The 24,242-nt window shown below is 54.3% G+C and overlaps 1 protein-coding gene across 1 annotated transcript; it reads right to left on the reverse strand.

Annotated features, from left to right (window-relative positions):
• Window positions 1-24: 24 nt before the first annotated feature.
• On the reverse strand, window positions 25-20,511 carry SCN4B (sodium voltage-gated channel beta subunit 4). The gene is made up of 5 exons (XM_072822214.1): window positions 20,330-20,511; window positions 11,704-11,876; window positions 10,461-10,689; window positions 7,756-7,885; window positions 25-3,759 (listed from the first exon to the last, which is right to left on the reverse strand). Exons 1-5 carry the CDS (start codon window positions 20,388-20,390, stop codon window positions 3,666-3,668), a joined length of 687 nt encoding a protein of 228 aa, XP_072678315.1. The 5' UTR covers window positions 20,391-20,511; the 3' UTR covers window positions 25-3,665.
• Between the last annotated feature and the right edge of the window lie 3,731 nt (window positions 20,512-24,242).

The following is a 24,242-nucleotide window of genomic DNA, read 5'->3' on the forward strand; positions in this document are numbered from 1 at the left end:
CCTAAAAATGGAAACCCCAAGCCATTTCTATTAAACATAATTTTTTATTTCATCCAAGGCAAAGCTAAATAAAATTCTACAATGCCAAACATGTTATAAAGGCAAGATAGTTGATCACATCCATTCTGTGCTTGAACACAAGTCATTGCTGGGTGTGTGCATATGTGTGCCTCCCAGAGGCACCCATGGACCAGAGGCCTCCCAGACCTATTGCTGCACTGATTTGATCTATAGTTATATAAAACAATTGACTATGGGTATTGTCATCCAAGCCAGAGGAATAAACCATGCATAAGATAGTCATAAGCTCTGAATATCAGGTGGGAGGTGGGAGGGGCGGGACTCCAACCTGGGACAGAGTAAAGTGAAGCAAGCTGTAGGGTTTCTTGAGAAGTTCCCCTCCTTGCCCCCCCTCCCCCAGCACTCATGGCAGCTGTCCCTAACAGGGAGGGAGTCATGGAGTTATGGAACCTAAGAGCATGGCTGGTCTTCCTCTCAGTCTCCTATCCTTTCTCAGGCTCCTGATGTCCCAACAGGTATAGATCCAGCCAGGGAAGATGGCTCCCCACGTGTGCAGAGTCTCCCCCATCTCAGACACACACACCTCCATACATCTGCTCTTCCATGCACAGCCCCCAGTCCACAGGTGTGTGTCTCCACTCGCACACCCTCTCCTGCCACCATCTCAAGGGCACGCTGTCACACCCCTCGCTTCACCTCCAGCTCTGGTCAGCCAGCCAGGTGGGAAAGGTCTGAGCTCCATCGGCCCCTCTCCCAGGCCACCCTCACCTTACAGGTTCATTCTGATGGCTTTTTGCTCAATTCCTACCCAGGGAGAACCCCAAGGCCTGGAATGCTGAGGTCTCGGTTTGAAGTCAAGGATGGAGAGCTAGGAAAGACTGTCTTTGGTCTTAGTGACTTTACTATCAGCACAGCTGATGCCTGCAGGGCTTCCAAGATCAATCCTACAAATGGCTCTCTCTAGCCCACCAGCCCTGGAAACACCCTCACCAGCCCCTGGAGACCGCCCTCTGAGATCTGCACACACTGAGGCTCTGCTTGGGAAGATGGCTCTGCCCATATACATTCCATTGCAATCCATCCAGTGCTCCTCCATGGGTCTCACCCCAGCACTGGAGCAGAACACTTCTCTGCTGTGAGGATGAAGCTGAGCATTCTTAGTACTTGCTCACTAAATGTCCATGATGCCCCCAGGCATTGGGGCCACCAAAAATGTCCCCCTACAGTCCCTATTCTATCACCTGAATTGAAAACTCCCAAACAAAAGCCATGGATAAGTACCTTTAAGCATCAGTGCCAAGGTTTCTAATATTACAAAGACTAAAATAATCCCAAGGGGGAGGAGTGGGAAGAGAGAGAGAGCAAGAGTTAGTGAGAGAGACAGAGAAAGTGCATGCGTGCATGTGCATGTATGTCTGTGCGTGTGTATCTCCTAGGGAGGGGACACAGAGGTGAGGACAGGATGGACTTGGAAAAATCCCTCCACTTATAATGCCTGGCCTCCAAGATCCCTTTCCAAGCCAAAACGATTTTTTTTTAGACAAAAACTCGCCGAGCCTCACAACAATCCTGGGAGGTAGGTAAATATGATTACACCCACTTTATGGATGGGGAAAGCTGAGCCCAGAGAAGATGCATGACCCACCTATCAGTCAGCAAGAGACAGACCCAGGAGTGGAGAGGGTGACACTCCTCCCCCACCGCCCCCCTCCTCTGAAGAGAGTAAGAGGAGCCCAGGCGACTCAGCTTGTTCAAATGTTGGAACTGGGAAGGGGGAAGAAAACCGTTCTCCTGAAGGTAGCCACAAGAAGTTTTCCAAATGCCTGGTAGTTCTGGTCTGTCTGCTCTCAAGCCAGGATAATCTGAACCTGAACCTAGGGTTCTTGGGGGGACAAGGATGGGAGCCCCGGAGGCAGATCAGAGTGGGACCCTGCAAACCCATCAGATGCAGTGAGGGCCGTGGGCCCCAGCCAGGCGCCCTGCAGGAGCTGCTGCTCCTCACCTCCCCTGCCTCCGCCCTAGGGGAAGCCTGCAGCTGCCTTTTGACAGGGAGGATCCTGAGGCAGCCCCCATAACCTCTACTGCCCCTTTCCCTCTCAGGCCTAGAGGACACAGTGTCAGAGAGGGCTGCTCTCCCTGTCGGGAACCCCGACAGCTCCAAGATCCCATCACGTCCAGGGGGCCTCTGCTGGCACCACCCCAGCTCCCTGGTCCCTGGCATGGCCTTGGGCATTGGCAGGTTGGGGACCCCTCGCATAGTGCCACACCAGAGCTGGCTGTCCCATTCAGGCTGGAGAAGGGACAGAGGGGGTGAGCCGGGACACAAGGAGCTAAGGCACAGTCCAGCCCCCCACACAGGGGTGTGCAAACCAGTTCTCAGAAAAGCAAAGGAAGACTGTGAGCACTCTCTTCCTGCTCCTCCCCAACCCCAGGGAGGGAGAGGCGGTGGCACAGCTGAACAGGAAGCAGCCAGAAAACCCAAGGGCCCCCTCTTCCAAAGCAAGAGGATCCCTGAGGTGAAAGCAAGCCCTTGACCCCGGGTTAGAGGTGAACAACCCTGAGCCAGGGGAGAGGGTGTGATGGCTGGGCACGGGCACAGGAGGAGTGAACCCACAGGAGGGGAGGGTCTGAGGGTACAACATCTCAAGCAAGATGATGCCACCTGCTGCATCGGGGAAAGAGGAGCAGGAGTGGGGGAGCCAAGCCTGGGAGTTCCCAGGGGCGGCAATGGTCCCGCCATGCCGAGGAGAAGGGGCAGCCAGCACTGGTCGGGCTGGGGTGGGCACCCCAGTAGCCAAGAGGCCCTGGACACCGGCTCGCCAACCTCTGCAGTCCTGGTTCCCCAAGGAGAAATGCTAGGAAAGGCATAGGTAGCGCCCCAGTTCTCCATGAAGGCTGGAGGGCCCCCCTCACATGCCCCTCACGAACTCAGAGATCAGAGGAACAAGCCAGGGGAGACCCCTGGCAGCAGGTCTTGGGACCCCCCCCAAGACCAAGGTGGCCAGCCCTAGTGGGGAGTGTTCACAGACTCCAAGCAGCAGTGGGGGGCGGAGGGGACAGCGGACCACCCCGTGGTGGGGAGGAAAGGAAGCGCCTCCCTAGAGGGACCTGGGGATCACGCATCCATCAGAGCCTCTCACTAGAGGCCCCCCTTCAGCAGGCTGCCACCCCCAGATCCTGCACCCAGTCCCCTAGGCCACTTCCACCACCAAAAGGGTTAGATCTCCACACTATTCACTGGGGTCCAGCTACTGGGGCAGGCCTTGCTGATCCCCACAAGCCTCTCTTAACGAGAAATCTGGAGGAAAACCAAGGTATTGCTCATACAGGGTGGGGAGACTGAAGAAGACCCCATGTATCCCAGGTGTCGGCGGGGTGGGAGGGGGCACCCCGCCTTCCTCACCAGCCAGCTCTCCTTTCCTGAGCTTTCCACAGGCCCCCTCCTCTGGCCAGCCCTCATCCGTGGGGAGCCCTGGCTGGGAGGAGGCAGGCAGGCTGGGCTGGACCCCAATGTCTCCCCAGAAAGACTACGGTTGGAGCCAAGCAGCAGGTGTCTCAGGCACGTGGGTTCACGGACATGGCTCAAGCATCCGTTCATCATCGGCAAGTGAGGCCCGGGCGGCTGCTTGGCCCCCAGCGGGGCCTCACACTTTGGTTGGTGGTTTCTCTTCCGCCTTAGAGCCAGGCAAGCCATTCTCTGTGTTATCATTCCCTGAGGAACTCACGAGGCACTCCTTCCTGGAGAGGGAGAGAGGAGGAGAGAGGCCAGAGTCAGGGGCCAGCTGTGGAGTGGAGCCGTGGGCCCCGTGACCAGCCTCGCACCCTCCCCCTCGCCTTCTGTAGGGCAAAGGTGGCAAGGCAAGGGGTCAAGTCACCCAACCTCTCTAGGCCTCAGTTTTCTCATCTATAAAATGGACATGACGATGACACCTTCCTTGTGGGGGTGCCATGAAGCATCAGTAAGCACCTAGAACAGTGCCTGGCAGGCAGACAGGACCCACTAAGGCCCACCATCACCTAGTCGTGCCAGTGTGGCAGGAGGCAAGGGTACCAGGCACTGTTCCCAGGGGTCAGTGCTCACAGGAAGCCAAACCAAACTAATTCTCAGGCTGTGCCATCCCAGGGGGAAGGGTGCAGGCCAGCAGGCAACATGGCAAGGGCACAGAGCTCCTCCCCCAGACCCCCGGCAGGCCCTTCCTCCCTGAGCTGGCGGTGACCAGAAGTAGAAGAATGCTCGTGGAAGGGGCAGAGGTCCCGGCATCAAGGATGGCAGGTGTGGGCAGAGGGTGGTGGGACGGGGGAGAAGGCCACAGGAAGGAGAGATGGTCACATGGGAAGACATCCCCTGGAAGGCTCACCCCCCTGACTGCCCGGACCTGGACATGCTCCAAAGTTAGCACGTCCCACCCCAACGGCACCCAGGCTGTGCAGAGCTCTCCAGAGCACACCTGACTCCTACCTCACCCCGAGCTTTCTGCTCATGAAAATCTCCAGCCCTTTCCATGGCTGCCGTGGCTAAACTAGCTTAGCCTCACCTTGGGCTTGTGTTGCTGGCTTTGAGGACTTCAGGAAGGGCTTACTACTTTGACCTCATCAATTTTGTCTTGCAAAATTTAGTCCATATTTCCAGCCTATGGAGCTCCTTCTTCCTCAATCCCAATTTTGTTCTCCAACATAGTCACTAGGTTCCTGGAAATTTGGCATCATTCCTGGTACAATTCAAATCTTAATAACAATGAATAAGCAGAGCCCTGAAGACCTCTATTCAGATGGATCAATCTGTCAATCATCTAGCTAGCTACTTATCTCTACACCTAAGGTATAGTCAGCCCAGACAATTCCTGTCCACCTTACTGTACTCCTAAGCACTCCATATTTCCTTACTGAGAATCTGTGGGTACCAAGCACTGTGTCAGACTAGAAGGGTGCCTGCTTTCAGAAAAGTTGCAGTCTTCCAGAGAATGTGGCATTATTACATAAGTAACCGTAAAACAACGTGATAAAGATAGGATGAAGGGTTTACCAAGGAGGGATCCACCTAGGAAGTCCCCTTCCAGGGATCAGGGAGGGCTCTTCAGACATGTCACAGAAGTAGAGACCCACAAAGATGAGCAGGAAAGGAGGGAGGAGACATTTCAGACAAAGGGAACTGCCCCCATGAGTGGAAGTCCAGAACGGATCCTGAGATGCTGTCCAACACCTCCCCTCTTCTTGAGAAACCACCCCATCCCTGCTCTTCATGCAGGCTTTTCTCATGCTCAGAGGACCCCTCTCAGGCTTCCCTGTGGACTGTCTTCCACCTCCAGCCTCCCCCTGCCCAGTCCCACCAAAGCCAGACCCTTTCTTCCAATGCCCTCTGACCATGGCAGGCCCTGAAAGCCCTCACCAGCTCCGCTGCAGCCAGGAGGAAAGCCAATCTCAACCTGGCCTCCTGGGTCCCCAGGGGTCTCCCTGCAACACCCTCTGCAGGGTTGTTCTCTCCTTCCCCCCTAACACACTCCACCCTCTCAACCAACAAAACACCTTGTCCTCCAGACACATGCCTCTTCCCAGACTCTCTGCCTCTGCTCTCAGCAATTCTGGAACACCCCTCTCCTCACCCTCCCCAAGGCTTAAATTATATCCATTTTGCGAGGCCTACCACAATCACCCTTCAGCCAAAAATCCTTCCCTAGAATTCCACCCTCTTCTGAACCCCTGGAGCATTCTAAAGCACCTACCTTCTCTACCTTGTCTTACATTTATTTGCATATACGTCCTGTCTTCTTTACTTAAGGGCAGAATGTCATTCCTTCCAGAATTTCCTACAGTACCTGGCACAGTGCCTTGTACACACTACTTCAAAAATAGCCATCAGATGAAAGAATGAATGAATGAACTCTGGATATACTCCCTGAAACAGCAGGGTATGGTGAAAGTGGTTAAAGCTCGGAAGCCAGGCAAGTCAGGGTGCAAATCTCAGGTCTATGACTTTCTGGCTGTGTGGCCTGGGCAAGTCATGTAACCACTCTGAGCCCCGCCTTGCTCAACTGTAAAATAAAAATTATGGCTATTATATAAATAGCTGCCAGAGTACCTAACACATGGTAGGCATTCGATGAATGACAAGAAGTGTTATTATCCACAGCCATCTCCTGATCCACCAGCGCCCTAGCAAGAAAAGGTGTGGTCGACCTTGTTCTCGATGAACCCATGGTGGCTCCCAGTGATCCCTGTTTTCTTTTCTAGGTGCTTTTAAACCACACGTTGAATAATCTGCTCTCCAATTTTGCTAACCATTAGTAGAAAAACTGGTTATTAGGAAGAGAATTTGATCTAACTCCATGCTCCTGGCCCCTCTCAAAATCTCCAAAACCCTGGCCATGATGCAGGGAGGCCATCCAAGAATTCTTCATCTCAGCCAGCGCTGGAGGAGAAACCCAGGGCCTCCTGCTCCCCACCCCCAGTGCCATCCCCTTAACATCCCCTCTGCCTGCAGCCTCCCCCCCCCCCCACCAGCAGGATTTCTGCCCTTTCCAGCCTAACTTCGTCTACTCAAGAAAGCAGAATGATGCGAATAGAACCAGAGCAGCTCCCCCTTCCCCCTTGCATCTCCTTGCTACTATCACCCTCTCTGGTCCTCGCTTCTACCACCTTCTCTGCTCCAACTCCCCGAAGTTGTCCTCTTATCTTTCTTGCTGATAACACAGCTTCAAAATGCTTTTTTACATTCACTCCTGCTGCTCCGGAGCCTGCCACAGCTCTGGCAAGTCTGGATCAGGGGCTCGTACCCTCTCCATCTCCCCGTCTTCCCTCTCCTTCCCCTGAGAGGTGTGAGTGTCTATCTTTTTTTAAGATTTTATTTATTTATTCATGAAAGACACAGAGAGAGAGGCAGAGACATAGGCGGAGGGAGAAGCAAGCTCCATGCAGGGAGCCTGACTTGGGACTCGAACCTGGGTCTCCAGGATCAGGCCCTGGGCTGAAGGCAGGCGCTAAACCACTGAGCCACCCAGGCTGCCCTCTGAGTGTCTATCTTAAACCTGAGCGCGCCCTGGGGCTTCTGGGGAGGCCATATAAGCCTTTTTAGATTTTTTTTTTCAGTCTCCCACATGTGAACTTGAAGAATTTCGCAGGGACGCCTGGGTGGCTCAGTGGTTGAGCATCTGCCTCTGGCTCAGGGTGTAATCCCGGAGTCCCAGGACTGAGTCCCACAGGGAGCCTGCTTCTTCCCTCTGCCTGTGTCTCTGCCTCTCTCTCCGTGTATCTCTCATGAATAAATAAATAAAATCTTAAAAAAAAAAAAAAAAGAATTTCGCAGTGAGACTCCCATCTGCCTAGAAGGGTTTTCCCATTTTAGAGTTTCTGTGCATGGAATCTCGTATTTTCTCTGATTAAAAAAACAAGGCAACCTAAATCCTTTGGTAGGATTTAGGTTGGGAAGGTACAAATGGAAAGAGAGAAGCTAATGGGATGGACAGGAAGGCAGCAGGATGAGGAAGAGCAAGTTCATGTACCCAGGGAACTCCTTGTGCTCAATAAATATGTATTAGGAGGGAGAGGAAGAGGGGCCGGGAGACAGGAAAGAATGGCAGGAGTGGGAAGAGAGGATGGGATGAGGGGACAGATGGAAAGATGAAGGCGGATGGGGGCAGATGACAGTGGAATGGAACAATGCTGGGAACACCCACAGCACAAGACGGGAGTGGATAGTGCGCCGGGGGAGGACCGGAGGGTACAATGGAGTCAACTCACTTCTTCTCCTGAGTCTTCTTGATGATGAAGGCGATGAACTTCTTGACCAGCAGGATGAAGATGAGGAGCCCGATGACCCCACCCACGACGCCCAGGATGATGAGGGTCACCGTGTTGTCCACTTCTTCCACTATATGGCCAGAGCAGGGGGAGAAGAGGCTGGGCGAGGGGAGGAGTCACCTGGAGCCCAGCACGATGGCAGCCCGATGGGTACAGCCCTCCAACCCTGGCATCTGGGACATGCCCACCCGCACCCAGCCCCCAACCCTCTGGAGGCCTTCCAGCAGGAAGCAGAAGCTGGAAGATGGCGTCCATCAGGTGAAGGCACAACACAAAGAGGTTCCTCCTCCACCCCCTCCACCCACATCCCCTCCCACAGACACACACAGTTCTGGAATAATCCAGACCCAGGGCCCAGAGCCGTTTTGACTTGACCCCCAAACTGCCACATGAGAATTTCATTGCCTCTTTCTGGGCCCCCTTTGTACATGTGGGAAAAATCAAGAATCTCCCTATAACAACTTCTATGTGGCAGGAAGACTTTGGGGTCAGGTTATCTGGATTGTAACTATCGGATCTCAGTAGTCACTAATGAACTAGTAACCTTCTACCTCAGTTTCCCGCTCTGAAAACTAAACTCCTGACTTCCAGAACCTGCTCCACTCACCATCTCCCCACCTCTGCTGAGAAAATTCCATCCTTCCAGTTGTTCTGACCAAAATCCTTAGAGTCATCCTTGACCCCTCCCTTCTCCAAACCCCACAGCCAATTCACCTAAGAATCCTAATGGCCCTAAATTAAAAATTCCAGAATCTGACTGCTCAGTACCTCACTGGCCCAAGATATCCTGGCCTGGAGTCCTCCTAACTGGACTCCTTACTCCATTGTCTATTCTTCACGCTACAGAGAGTTTATTCTGGGTTAACTCTTCTGCTCAGAGCTCTTCAGTGGCTCCCATTTCACTTACAAGGTCCCACACAGTATGGCTTAACCTGACTCATTTCTTGCCATTTGCCCTGTTCCAGACACTCTGACCTCTTTGATGTTCAAGTATCTGCCTCGGGGCCTTTGCACTTGCCGTTCCCACTGCCTGGACTATCTTCACAAAGATATCCTCGTAGTTTCTTCAAATGTGCTTATTCTATATCACCTTTCTGGTGAGGCCTTCCCTAGTGACACTGCTAGCACCCCCTCTTTCCTTCCCCATTTTGCTTTTTCTCTACAACACTAGCTATGTTCTTTTATACAACATCATTTCCTTTTTTTAAGATTTTTTTTTATTTGAGAGAGAGACAGTAAGAGAGCACAAGCAAGGGGAGGGAGAGAGAAAAGCCCCCAACATGGGGCTCAGTCTCAGGACCCCGGGATCATGACCTGAACTAAAGGCACACACAAAACCAAGTGAGCCACCCATTTCCTTCTTTTTTTTTTTTTTATTTCCTTCTTTATTTTACTACATATCTCCCCTGACTGGAAGGAAATCTCCGTAAGGGCAGGAATTTGTCTACTTTGTTCATGCTATATCCTCGGTGCCTAGAACAATGTCTGTCACATAAGTAGGTGCTCAATAAATATTTGTTGGCTAGATGAGTAAAGTAATCTGGAAAAATGGAGAAAAGATCCCCTCAAAGGGATGTGTGAGGGACAAAGGTGCAAAGGCAAGGGACAGCACCTACCTCAGTGCCCAGCACCCTGAAATGCTCCTTAAACATTGTTGCCCCTTCCCTCCTCTTCACTCTTACAAAGACTGAGCACAAAGTGGGACAACATCCCAACATAGAGGAAGGTGCCATACACAGCCTAGACTCAGAAGGTTCCAGGCTCAGAGCAAGCTGCCTAGATGGCCTCTGGCTCTACCCTGGGCACAGCCAACAGATGAACTCACAGGCATCTCTCTCTCCAGGCGCACCTACCCCCCCCCCCCGCCCATCATCCAGGAGAGCAGGGAGCCCCCAGGCACACAAGAAATGTGGTACAAGCAGGATCCTAGAGCAGTCTCTACCTCTGTGCCTCCCTAGCCTTCCAGGCTCCCTGCCCAGGAAGCCCAGCGTTAACACCTCCAGCCCCTTCTCTAACCACATCTAGTGTCTGGGGTCGTGTGACCACCTGGCTCCTCCCCACAGGCTTCTTCACTGCCCCATTGTTCCAACTGTGTCAGACTGTGATCCCCAACTGGGGTTTAAGCTCCAGAGTGGGGTGACCATTCTTATCAATCTCAGTTGCCTGTGCCTCTACGTGCTCTTCCCCTACGTCAGTCCTCTGTCTACCAGTCTGCTGTCCTACCCACACTCTCAGTTCCTCAAGCAAGAACACCGGGGATCATTCATAGCACTTTTGGTGTGATACCTGGCATTCGATCAACAGCTGCCAGGGGAATATGCAAGAATGGTAATAATCAGCACACGCAGAGGACTTTCCCACCACAAGCCACTCCTACATCGCATCCCTACTTTTCACGGGCACCGTAGGGTGATATCGATTTTACAGATGAGGAAAACCAGGTTCAGAGGGGCTAAGTGTGTATCATATGCTGTTCAGTGACAGAGAAAGTATTGGAGCTAAGTTATTTGAGCTTCCAGATGTGACTCCATTAACTTCTGAAAGCATAAAGCAAAAAGGAAACACCAGTGTGGTCCATTTTGCCATCCGACTGAAATGAAGTGCTTCCCACTCTGCTGCCCTGGCCCCAGCCCCCCACTGCTTACATTTATCAACAACTTGGAGGAAGATGGTGGCCTGGTGTCGAAAATTATTCTCTTTGGGGTTCTGCACGTGACAGGTGTATTTGCCCGTGTCGCTGAATTCCAGGTTCCTCAGCAGAATGGAAATATTGTTCATCTTTTCTTTAGTGGAACCCTCCAGAGTGATGCGATCATCATCTTTGAACTTCACCTTGGGGTCAGACTTCTCGTTCTTCACCGTCCCGTCTATGAGCTGTGGGGGGGGGATGGGGAAGAGGTGGCCAGGAAAGAAGCAGGGTCAAGAGTCAGAGAGCATCACTCGAGCCCACTCCTTGGATGCCTCCCTGTCCAGGTCCAGAAAGAGCCTATAGAGGTGCTCCCCGGACTTGGTTTCCTTCCAATATCGATAGCTCCGCTTGTCTAACCTGAATTTCACTTGCTTCAAGCAAAACCCATTTTCTGTCATTAAGATCTCCCTGGAATGAAGCACAGCTTTTATTGCTTTCTTCATAAAAGCCTTTTAGGTAATGGCTCTGGCAAATACCACTCTCATTTCCCTCTGTCACCACCGCCACTGCCACCACCTCAGCCTTTGCTGACAACTTGTCCCCGTCCCCCTGATTCTGGCCCTCCATCAAGACCTGGATCAATCCTAAGGCAATGTCCATCAACAGCCTCTGAACCCAGTGTTTAATTACAACCAGAGTTGGTCTCTTGTGGCTTCCTTGTGTACACTTCGGGTCCCCTACGAGACTGCACAGCGAGTACTCACCAAACACCTGTCGCCTGATCCATCCCCACCCCCAGCCCACAGCCCTGCCGATGCTCCTGCAGGAGAGCTTTCTCTTCCCTAGCTTCCTCTCCCTTCTTTCTAGGTCCAGTTCCCTAGCTGTTCTCCCAGTTGGATGTTTCTCATTTCTTCTCTCCAAGCCTTCCACAGGTCTTTGTCTCTTCTGTTTTTTTTTTTTATTATTAAATTATTTTTACACAAGCAATCCAAGTTTCAGGCACTTCTTCAGACCAGACAAAGGACTCTAGCCAAGAATTCCAACAAACCCCAAATTCTGGCAGCACCATCTAAGCATCCCTCCCACTTCCATCCTTCTGGACAAGCTCTGGAAAGAATGCTAGGAGAAAGGATGACAAAAGGTGGATTCTGGGGACCATCACAGGGAGGTCAGTCCAGAAGGGACCAGAGCAGGGAATAGGGAGGCACGGGTGAGGGGACAGGGAAGGGAGGAGGGTCTGTCCTTCCCCCAGTACTTACTGTCCTGAATGTATCACTGGTGTTGTAGGACCACCAGAAGTGGAGGTCCTGGAAGCCAAAGCAGCTGGAGAAGGTGCAGGGCAGCAGGATCTCCGTGCCATTGACAGCGTAGATCGTGGTGGCCTTCCCCACGGACACCTCCAGGGACAGGGATGCGGGGAGCAGGAAGAGACCTGTGTGACAGTCACCACCTCCCTTAATAAACCCCTGCGGGGATCTCCAGCCTGAGCTCTGGAAGAGGACGCTGGGAGGGAGGAGAGGCTTGGCCAGGCAAGGAGGTCGCTGTCACCCTCTGTATCAACTTCGGGAGGACGGTTCTCTTTACGTCAATTAACACTGTCTGAGCCACTCCCACCCCCACCCCACCCCCTTCGCACCCCCACTGGGCGCTTGGCCTAGACCAGCGAGCCGCCCGCCCGTGTGGCACTCCGAATGACCAGCAGAGGTCACCCCAACCCAGGAAAACGAGGCCCTCACGGGCGGCCGCGCCCCCCACCCTGCGGACACAGTGCCCGCAGGTGCCATCCCCGCAGGTGCCATCCCCCCATCACCCCAAGTGCCCGACCCGCTCCGCCTATTTGCCGAGGGAATTTCCCCTGGGACGGGGCGCCGCCCCCCAATTAAGTGTCCGGATCTGGGGGCTGGAGGGGTGGGGTCCAGGGGGGTCCAGGGCGGGGTGGAGGCTGGAGCCCGTCCCTTGTGGCGAAGAAGAGAAAATGGGCAAGTGGAGCCCGCGATTCTGCGCAGAGGCCTCTCGACCCCCCGAGCCCCGGATGCTCCCACGGGGCCCACGGCCCCACGGGTGGAGAGGCCTGGGTTGGGGGGGAGCCGGCCCAGGCCAGGATGACAAGCCGCAGCACCCGGGGGCCGGCGGCGGGAAAGGGGTCGCAGGACACAAAGTGAGAGGGAGGGTGGGAGACACGCGTGGGGCAGATTCCACGCCACAGGGACGCGCGAGAGCGGGGCGGCTTGGAGAGCGCGCTGGACCGCTGACCCCTCCAGACCTGCAGCCCGTGGGACCCTCCTCCTGGGAAGGTCCTTCCAGCACCGGCCCCCTCCCCAGCTCTTCCTGTCCCCACACTGACTCCCCAGGACACCAATACTACCCCTGCCGCTTAGGCGAGTGGAAACCATCAGAGTCCACTCCTGGCCTCTAGGAGCAGCCTCCGGAGTCCTTGAAAGGGGCCCTGGCCCTCCTCCTCTCCTACAGAGTCCTGGAGGAGATCCCACTGTAACTCAAGGTCCTTGGAGGAGGGGCATCAGAATAAGGTGCCTAGGCGATGTCCTTGCCCCCAGGTGAAAGGGGCATCTGGGGTCTCCCTGAGTGAGGTCTCCGAGAGAGTCCTACTCAGGTTCTCAGTGATCCCTCTTCTGGCCCAGAGCCTTGCTATGGGCTGCAAATGGGCAATCCCATTCATTCCCACACACACACACCTGTAAGATGGGTATTAGCAATCCTACATTTTACACATGGGAAAGTGAGGCTCAGAAGAGCAAAGTGCGGGGCAGCCCAGGTGGCTCAGCGGTTTAGCACCACCTTCAGCCCAGGGTGTGATCCTGGAGACCCAGGATCCAGTCCCATGTCAGGCACCCTGAGTGGAGCCTGCTTCTCCCTCTGCCTGTGTCTCTGCCTCTCTCTGTGTCTCTCATGAATAAATAAAATCTTTAAAAAAAAAAAAAGAAGAAGAAGAAGAGCAAAGTGCCTTCCCCAAAGTTGATCATCTTCTAGGGGAACTTGAAATCTGAACCCAGGTCTGACTAGAGAGCTAATGGGCAGTTGAGAGCAGCCATATGACTGTATTAATTCCTGTCCCAAAGTTTCCCAGTTCTTCCCAAACTGCATCACCTCTCAGTGACTTGCACCTCCAGCCCGGTGTTTCCAGAATGCCAGAGCTAAAGGCTCCAAGCTGACCAACTATTCTTTACTGTGCATTTTAGAGACAGGACAAGAAGGCCCCATGTGGAAAGAAACTTGGTTGTGCTGACTGGGCGTCCTGGTTGGGCCCCAGGAAACCCCCTCTCAGCCCAGGTCCGCTCTCAGACCTACAGGCAGTTCCCAGAACTGGTGTTGTTCCCAAAATAGCCAGGATCAGTCTTCATTTTAAAGGTCAATTATCTTGCTCTTTCTCCCATCCTCACTATCAAGGAAGGACCTCTTTTGTCTACCTAAATTCCTTATGGCACCTAACCATTCCTCTTGCTTTGCTCACCTGAGACAACGATGCCTGGTGGCATCTAAGTGATGTGTTTTTTTTTTTAAGACCTTATTTATTTAGTCATGAGAGACACAGAGAGAGAGGCAGAAACATAGGCAGAGGGAGAAGCAGGCTCCATGCAAGGAGCCCGATGCGGTACTCGATCCCAGGACCCCCGGATCATGCCCGGAGCTGAAGGCAGATGTTTAACCACTAAGCCACCCAGTTGTCCCACCTAAGTGATACTTTTTTAAATGACAGAAAGGTCTCCGAGGAGAGGTGGCAGCCCTGCTTCTTGCCCTCAAGGCTCCACTCAGCTTCTTCACATTGCCCTTGCTTCTGAAGGCAAAGTGGAGTGCTCTCACCCCAAAGGTCAGAAGGAACATCCAGTGGTCCGGTAACCCATCATCACCCCTGCCACTGTGGATAATAGCTGATATTTATTGAGCAAGTAGTATGTGCCGGGCCCATTTGATCCTCACACCCACCCTGTGAGTGACATACTATTGAAGAGCCCTATTATAGATGAGACAACTAAGCACAGAGAGGCTAAGTGACTTGCCTAGGGTCAACAAGAACTATTTCTAGCGTTCCAAAGCCCCAAAGCAAAAGAATCCTTTCTTTCATCCTAAGAGGGCAGGACTTGCCCACCAACATTCCAGTCAGTGCTGAAAAGTTAGCACTGATCCTTTGATTGGCGCTTATATGCCAGGAATTGTTCTAGAGCAGTGGCTTTCCAACTTGAGAAAACATCAGAACATCCTAGAGGACAACAGACAGCTTGGCCCTACCTCTGGAGTTTCTGATTCAGAAGGTCTACAGCCTGAGAACTTGCATTTCTGAACGTTCCCAGGGAATGCTGTGGTCACGGACTGCACTTCAAGAACCGTCATGCTAGAGGATTTATACATATTAACGGCAACATTTTTTTAAGATTTATTTATTCACTTATGATAGACATAGAGAGAGAGAGGAGAGAGAGAGAGAGGAAGAGAGAGGCAGAGACACAGGAGGAGAGAGAAGCAGGCTCCATGCCAGGAGCCTGACGTGGGACTCAATCCCGGGTCTCCAGGATCACACCCTGGGCCAAAGGCAGGCGCTAAACCACTGAGCCACCCAGGGATCCCCTTCACGCCAACTTTTATTAGAACACCAAAAGGTAGCTATAATTTTCCTCATTTTACAGATGATGAAACTGAAGCTCAGAGAGGTTAAGCAACTTGCCCAGGGCCACAGAGTAAATGGGGAATCTGGAACTAGCACTTTCTATAAGAGAGGAGAGGCATTTTATACACATTGTCTCATGTAATCCTCAAACTAATTCTGGGAGGTGGTTATTATTTTTATCCTTGATACACAAAATGAGGAAACAGGCACACAGAAATTAACTTGCTCAGGGCCACACACTCAGTGAGGGAAAAAGCAGTACTCACACTGTCAAGGCTAGCTCTGCTTAGCGCTCCTGGCTTTCTTTTTACCTCTGCTCCTGCCCTGCAGCACACCTCCCCCAGAGGTCTAGGGACAGGAGCCAGACAGGCCACCCCAACTCTGCTTCTGATCCCCATTGTTCCTCCAAATCAAGGAACAGAGTACAGAACTATGACAGGAAATCCCTCAGGAGAAGCTTCCTGATAACCACAGGCCTCCCTTGGGACCCAAGCTCCAAGAAGAACCATAGCTCCAGCCCGCAGCTCTCATTGGCTCCCTTGTCCAGGAACCTGGATCCTCAGGAAGATGGGGGGAACTCAAGTCAGGGGTCAAATCACCTCCACGACCCCAGCCAGGGTCTCTGGGTGCTCTTAGAGACCCAGAGAACAGGGTCTCTAAGAGCACCAAAAATACACATCACAAGTAAAATCTAACTGCTTTAAACAGGTAGAAGCAAAAATGAGCAAAAGAACAATCCAGAACAGAGGACAGACTATTTCTTTAAGGTCTAGCTCATGACAGTGCACATTTCTGCCTGATTAGTGTGTGCCTGCGTGGATGACTTAACTAATACTCTCAGGACTCCCACAGTGAAACACTGCCATTCTCACCATAGCCTGGAGGGAACAAAGGAAAGGCACAGCGGCTTCCATGGAAAAGTCCAGAGCCCTGCCCAAGTTAAGGCAACACTGAAGGTGGGCAAGGCTGGCCTCTGCACCGCACATCCTCCCGGCCATCTGGAAGCCCTGCCCACTGTGTCTGAGAGGCTGGTACATAGGAAAGCCCTGGGGGGCCTGTCTCCCATGCTCCCTCACCTGTGATGCTGTGCTGGGAGGGTGGGAGGGAGCAAAGGCAGGTGTCGATCCACTAGAGGCCCCCAGAAGGGTGCTTCAGTAGGGTGGCCAGGCCAGGAGCAGGAGCAGACTGGTTGGCAGGTGCAAGGCAGGCCCCGCTCTGCTGGCTGACCTTGAGAAAGTCAGGGATGCCATGTCCCACGTGCACACCCCCAAGCCAGGATAGCGGTCTTTCCTCCCTCCTGAACTTCCGTGTAAAGCCGAAACACGAGCTTACAAAACACAAGCAGGGCTTCCCATGAGTCCATCCCTCTGACCTAGGCACCCTGCAAGTAGAAGAGGATGGTGTTTGAAAGGAGGGAGGGGGACAGGTCTGGCCTTCATCACAGGTCTGGAAGGAACCAGGGCACCCCTAGCTTAATGACCAGTGTCAGCCAAGAATGTCCACAGGCCATCCACACATTTTCTACTCACACCCTGTAGCACCTCAGAGAGGTAATTCTTGCCATGTGGCCATTTCCCTGGAGTAAAGAAGCTGCTTAGAATTTCTTCTGCTCACAACTTTAGCGCATGCACATGTGTGTTTAGGATTAGAGGCCTCTTTCTGGCACCATGGGATCGATGAACAAGTCCTCATGATCCTGTGGAATTCCACCCTGAGCCCCAAAGCTTTGCCTTCGCTCACTGAAAAGCCCTAACCCACTAGCTAGCGATTCTCTGAAGCCTTCGGCCCCTCCCATCCTCATTTGGGTGCTGCTGGGATTGGGGGGAGTCTGAGGATTGACTCAGGGCTCCCAAGTTTTACCAAAGTAAAAAAAAAAAGTACTCAGCGCGTGCAAATCTTATTATTAAATACTCACACCAGCAGGAATCTTCTGGCCACCATCAGATGTTCCAAGGTAAATGCCAAGGCAGGAAATGGTCTGCCACTTTTTTCCACATCCAAGGATCAGTCACACACACACACACACACACACACACACACAGGGGAGGGCCGCTGAAAGAGGGGCAAGGTGGCAGGGACTCTAAGTTTAGCTCCAAGGGCTTGCCTGCAAGGCAGACGGAAACAGGCTGACTGTAAGGGGAAGCTGATACTCTCTGGCCCTGGGGGAGTCAGACAGGCTCAAAGTGAGAGCTGAGAGGCAGAAAGTGGGCCGAGGCAGGACAAGACCCCTCCTGGGGTGCAGGCCCCTGGGGCTTCAGGAGGCAGGGTTGGGCCAGCCAAGGCACCTGGGCCCAGAGACAGGAAAGATTTCAGCTCCCTCTCCCTAGGCAACCTGCCTACTTCCTGCCCACCCCCAGGAGCTTTGTTGAGACACAAGCATGCCCCTGAGAGATGACTGGATGCTCAACAAAACCAGCTTTGCCAACAAGTCCAATCAGTGTGCCTGGCCCTTCTCTTGCATGCCACAGGATGGGTGCACTGGCACGGCCAGCCCATGACTTATGTGAGGATCCCCACACTCTCGGCAAGAGGGCAAAGTGGGAGAATCTGTGCCCTGATCCACCTTTCACATGGATCTCAGCAGGGGGCGGCCAGTCAGAAGGGCTTTGGGGTACCCTACAGGCCAGCATCTCCAGAAAAAGACCAATCACCAGGTCCAGATTCAAACCTGGAGCATCCTCCTACTTCTCCCCTTCCCTGCCCACCCCGCTTCTGCATGAACTCTTTACCTCCCCCTTTCCTTTCTTTTTCTTCCAGCAGGGGGTCTCAGAGCCCTCTCCTTAATTGCATTCTCATTAAACAAACCCTTAATAAATACATACGGAGACAGAGGGTTGCACAACATAGCACCCTCACAAGTGATAATTAAACACAGATCACAGCAATTAAGCAAATCAAGGAACAAGGAAGGGGTGGGCAGGACAGATAGATTACCAGTTACAGGCTCAGGAAAGGACTGACACCCACAGAAACCTCAACTGCAACAATGAACTTTTCTCCACCTAAGAGAGGGATGTCTTGCGAGGTTATGGGGAATCTGTAGGATGGGTGTGAGACTGATATGAGGCCAGGAGGCTGGAAGGTAGGGAACTCCCAGGAGGCCACTGCTCCATCCCCAGTCTCTGTAGTTGTCTGGGGGCCCCCAAGCCTGGATCCCTGCATGCCTCACCCCTTCCCTCGGCTCAGCTGCACAATCCTGCTGACCAAACTTTAGGGAGGTAAGCTGGTCTGACAAAGCCCAAGAGACCTGGATTCCATCCCACTTGACCATCAATTGGTCATGTGGGACGAGTCACCTTCCCTCTCTGGACCCTGGCTTCCTCATCCTAGGGGAGCTCTGTGATACGGTTCCCAAACTTCCTGCCAGCTCTGATGCTGCCAGGGAGCTTCTCCAGTTGGCCTCCGCATCACCCCTCCTGGACTGAGAGCAAGTTTAGCATCTGTGTCCCAAGCTCAAAGCCATGTCCTCTGTGAGGGCTCAGCAGCGGCTGCCTGGGCAAGGTCCAAAGGGGGACCCTGTTGGTATTCCCTTGGTAAACCAGGGGGGCGGGGAGTGGTATAGGCAGGACCAGTTCTGGGCCTGGAAGTCTCCTACCTAGGAATCACTCTGCTTTCTCCTGGGCTCCCAAAGGGTAGCTCAGGGAGTCATCCAAACCCGTTCCACTGGGCTTCTGCTCCTACCTAGTCTACTCAGCTGAACAGTCCCAGGAGGAGCTGGGGGCTTCCACCCGGAGAAAAGCACCATGACTCTGCCCACATTCCTCCCCCAGTGTATAATGTGGTTTCCCCAGAGGACTGGTTCTATGATTATTCTAATGGCTGGCCTCCCACCACCCAGCTGGGCAGTAGGCAGAAGGGAAACCAGAGGTGTTGATAAGTGGGCTGGATTAATGGCTGTATGAGTTTGAATTCCCCACTGACCCCTTACCCCAGCCACAGTCACAATGGGAACCTGAGCTGATCAGATGGGATGGGGGGTGCTGGTGCCCAGCGGCACTATGCCTACCCCACAAAGAGGCGCCTCAGGCCTCATTAGGGTCGCTGTGAAACCAGCACACATCTGTGCCAAAGGGACAAGAGAAAGCACCAGTGTCCTCTCTCTAGCTGTAGGGATGTCATTAAATCAGTGGCTCCTGAGTGAAAGAAATACTCAGTCCCCCGTCCACTACCATGTGCTTAGTGTGGCAGGTCAGCATACAGTTTATTTGCATTTGCAGAAACAGCAGCGACTGCCCTTAAAAGCCCGGTCTCCCTGTTTTCAGCACAAATGCCTATATCATGTGCCTAGCCCGATGAGGGGAGCTGCCAAAAGCCAAATCTGATAAATATAAACAGGAAGAGGTACAGGTGCCAGAGACAGAATCAGCTTACATTGAAATCCAGCTCTGATTTATGAGGAGATGATATTCTGGACTCCTATCATTCTCTCATCTCTTGGAGTTTGCCACTCAAAATGATCATGTACATATTAATAGATATTAATACCCTGTTCCTTCTGTGTCCTCTGGATATGTCTCCCCAGTCTTCATATTCATCTCAAAAATGAAGAGCTGAGAGCAGGTTAAACAGATCCTCCCTGTGGAATCTCTTTATAAGAAGAGAGACAAGATCCTCCCTAAAAGGGGGCTTGAAGGATCCTCCAAGTCCCTCCAAGCCTCCAACCCTCTCCAGTCCTTGGTGTGGCGCCCCAGGGAAGACAGTGGGCACTGGAGAAGAGAGGGCAGAGGAGACAAATAGAAAAAGCTCCAGGAGGAAGGGGAGACCCCCCCCCCTCCGCCCCGGGCACCCTCCTCCAACCCTTCCAGTTGGTGCATGCCCGCCCCCAACGCCTGGGCAACAAGCATCCAAGTTGCAAACAGCTCCGGGCAGGGGTAGGAAGCGCCATCCCAACAATCACACGTGCGCCCCCCTGGCACCCCCTACACCCAGGGCACAGACCCCCTCCCCGCCGCGTGCCTAAACCTCGGAACTCGGGAGACCCGGGCGCAGCCCCCACCACGCGGCTCCAGCAGCCGGGAGCCGAAGGCACCACAGACAGCAAAGAACTAATGACGGGGCTGGCCGCGGTTGGGCAGGGGACGCGCACGGTCCCCGGGGAGCACGGCCTTAGCCGTGCGGCCAGCAAGAAACTCTTGGCATCGGTGCTCCTTCCGCGCCGCACTCCAGAGCCCACCGGGTCCAAGGCACTTCTCTGCCAAGTGTCCCCTCCCCGGGGGCAAGGAGGGTGGAGAAAGGGGGAAAGGATGAAGCCGGGGCTGCCTTACCCAAAAGCCCAGAGCCCAGCCATCTCGCCCGGGCTGCGCCTCGGTCCCCGGCCCCGGGCATCGTTCTGTGGTCTCCGGAGCGCCCGGGGGCGCGGGGATGGGACGCGGCGCAGCCGCTCGCAGCGCGGTCTGCAGTGGGCCGCGGGGCCGCCGGAGCTCTGCGCCGCCGCTCGGGGCTTGGGAAAGTTAGCGGGGAGCGCGCCAGGGCGGGGGGGGCCCGGGGCGGGGGGAGGAGGAGCCGGCTGCCGGGGCGGCTGCTGAGGGCACCGGGAGGAGGAGGAGCAGGAGGAGGGGACGGCGACTAGCGGAGGACCGCTGAGCGGGCGCGGAGGAGAGCGGCGCTGCGCCTCTGCCCTGGAAGCGCTCCAGCCGCAGGAGGGGCGGTGGCCGCCGCGGAGCCCGGGGCGCCCCCGCCCGCTGCGCACCCTGCCCGGGAGCCCCGGGAGCCCGCCGGGCACCCCACTCCCTCGCCAGCTCGGGCCGGGCGGCTGCGGCTGGGCACTGCGGGGCCGCCCGCATCATCCCAGGCGCTGAGTTGCCAATTGGGAGGATAGGGGTTTTTGTGGGAGGGCGGGGGGGGATGACTAGGGGGGAGTAGATGTGGAGCCCTTCGGGTGTTAGGACGCTGTGTTGTTCTGCTTTGGGGCACATGAGTCAGGTAGCGGCTCCGTCTCCCCGGGCCGCGGAGGGACCGCTCGAAGAACGCCCGCAGCTGGCCCCGCCGCAGCCGGTGAGCGGGTGCAGGTGCAGCTTGCCCACCAGGACCCCGGCGCCCGCAGCCTGCAGCCCGCCGCCTCCGCCCCCGCGGCTCAGGGCTCGGAGAACAGCGCTTCCAGTTGCAACATGCCCCCGCCCACCGCCCACCAACCTCCCCCATTTCTCCGTGGACTCGTTGGAAATCGTGATGCTTCCAGCTAGGGAATCAGGCAAGACACTCCCTATCTGCCGCACCCCTACTTCTCATTATTCCCACCTAGGCTGCCCCCACCCCCCAGACTCTGCTTTCACCCTCCTCCAAGAGATTCCCTGGGCCTCCCTTTGGGGGCGGGGGTGAAGGAGCCCAGAGCAGGCCATCCTGCTTGCTGTTGCAGCCAGGTCGGAGGGTGGAGGTGAGACTGCTAACCAGCAAATCTTTCCCAACCTGGAGGGGAAAGTGAGAAGTGCTTTTCCCTGGCGGTGGTAGCCAACCACCCAGACCCCCCTCCCTCCCCTGCAGATCCTGTCTACATTCCTGGTCCTTCACTCCTTGTAGGTCTGGAGGCTGGTTCTAACAGGGAAACCTGCTCCCACACATCGTTCAACCCCTGCTACAGCCCCACCAGTGCCTCTCCAACACCCCCACCTTCCTAACCTGTCCCCCCCACCTTGTGCTACCCAGAGATTAAGGACCCCTTGAGGTTGGCTGGAAAAAGCTGAATGTCTGTTTTTCCAGAAGAGAGACCCCACTGCCTTTCCCCAGTGTAGCTGTGACAGTGCTACTGTCACCCTGGAGTTAGGCACTGGGGAGTCGAATCCCAGCTCCAGCATGTATTGCTGTACGACCTTGAGCAAGTTATGCAATCTTCTGCAGAAGCCTCATCTGTACTCCGGTGAAAGGAATGATATTTACCTCCTGAGATTGTTAAGAACAATGCCACACTTAGACTCAACAACAGGGAGGGGGCCTCAGGGGCCCTGGGCTCCTGAGCTTTCCAGAGCCTCAGTCTGGCCCTCCTCTGGCCATAGTCTCCTCCCTGGCAAAGGGGTCCCATGGGCCAGAAAGGAAGGGTGGTCCATGCACCTCCACTTCTAGACGATGCTCTGGGGATCCAGAACCCTGGAATTCCCTGCAAGGAAGACTCTTCCCCAGGCTCCACCTCCCAGGAGCCCACCTGAGCCAGACGTGCAACCGCAGGCCCAGATAGTGGGCAAGGGGCAGCTGTTCACAGGGGCTGCTGAGGGGCTAAAAGTTGACATGCAGGCTGAATGTTCTCAGACATGCATGAATGTGGACCAGAGAAAGCTTTCTGGTCCTGGTCTTCAAATTAAGTCCAGGGAAAAGTAATCAAGTCAGAGGATAACATAAACTTTAACACTTGTTATCTTGATTTATAACTTATATTTAAGCATATATGTAATTTCCATGTGTACACTTGCTCCAGGCCTTATGAACATCGGAAGAGGACCTGGCTGTGAAGAACCGAATGATACATGATTGAGTGTAAAAGTGCTTAGCAGAGTGCTGGACAAGGTAATAAGCACACAGTCCATTTTAGTTCTTGGTATTTTCCAAGAGGTCTGTGGCCCAAAAACACTCAGTCTCTTCCCATCTGCAGGCTCGCCCTCTCCTTCCCCCCCAGGAGGTCCTGGACACTAGATCAACAGAGCCAGGCATCCATGCCCGCCCACTTTATTTTTACAGCAGGGGTCATGTTTCTCAGAAAAGGAGGCTGAGGTGAGAGAGGAGGTGAGCCAAGGGGAAGGAAAATGACCCTTGCCTAGAGAAGGGGGAGGGAAGGGGACAGAGCTCTGGATATCTTTAGATCTTGGCGATAGGAAAAGGGGCCAGTGTCCCCAGTGTCCTCCACTTTCCCCACTGCCTCACTGCTCACCTTGCTGAGAGTCAGAAGGATCCTTAGGAGACACAGGCATTTCACAGATGAAGAAATGGGTCCAGAGAGGTAGAATGTGTAGCCCAAGGTCACAGAGAAATTGTGTCTTAAAGCCAGGATTAGAACCTCCCCCACTATGTGATTCCCTCCCTCCACCCTCAGCTTTTCTCTAAAGAACATCAGGAGGGTTCCACACCCTGGGCAGAAAAAGTGCTTGAGAAATGCATTAGTGGCTAGAAGATTTCTACATTTATAGAGCACTTTCCTCAAAATTTTTCAAAATCCTGGACCATTGATCCAGCTTGGAGGATCTTCCTGAGGGTGCTCAGGGAGAGGGTGACAGAAGGTCAGGCTCATTCTCTCCTTCCTTTGAGAACCATCTCTTTGAGGAATCCTCCCTATTTGGCCCCCTCCGCCCAACTCAAGAGCCCCCAGTCTCTGGATGGGGGTGCAAAGCAATGTCACAGCACCTCGGCTCTTTGGTTCTCTTCCCACTTTTGGCTGGAAGTCCCTTGAGGGTGGGGATGGTAGCTTGGACACAGCTTCCAGTGCACCTGAGAGGCTTGATCCTCCGGTGATGGGTAATGCACACTCAGGTCTTGGGAGAGCCAGTTTTCAGGGATGCAGTGAGGGAGCAGGCCCCATGCCAAGGAGCTGCCAGGGAGCTGTCATTTGGGGGAGGGGAGGTGGCGGCGGAAGGATGAGGAGACTGGGCCCAGATTTAAAGAGAAGGAGGTTGTCTCCTGGGAAAGGGAGTCATGTAGATTCTCTGAAACAGTCAATCTAATAGTCCTCTCCGAGAGCAGATGACCTGTCAGTTCCTGTCCTCCAGGGAGCTGGATTGGAGCTGGAGGGAGAGCTGTAGAGGGTCAGTGTGTGGCTAGGGAGAAAGGGAGCCCCCAGCAGTTCAGGGGAGGAGCTCCACGTCCCAGTAATTGGGAAATGCTCTCCCATGGGAAGGCATTCATGCAGGGGTGGCTGTGGGGTAGGGGAGGGGTCCCACCTTCTACCAGGGCAGGTAGATAGAAGGTTCCCCGTCTCCTGCCAGTTCTCAGAAAGGCTGTCAAGACCCTGACAGGGGAGGGAGGGAAAGGGAATGCTCCTAAGAGGTCTTTTTTTAAGAGGAGTTTCTGCTAAGTAACAGGAGCCTGGCAGGGAGCCTCCCGCCCTTGGCTCCCCCAGGCCCTTGCTGCCCCTCTCCTCTCCACCCCCACAATCCCCTGCGCAAGGCTCCTGTCTCTGTCCCTGTCCGAGCCTTGCAGGTAACGGAGCTCACTGGCAGTGGCGCAGACTCTGCTCTGGGAGGCAGAGAACATGGGGCT

This window comes from Canis lupus, chromosome 3, assembly GCF_048164855.1.
Source record: "Canis lupus baileyi chromosome 3, mCanLup2.hap1, whole genome shotgun sequence".
Classification (NCBI taxonomy): Eukaryota; Metazoa; Chordata; class Mammalia; order Carnivora; family Canidae; genus Canis; species Canis lupus.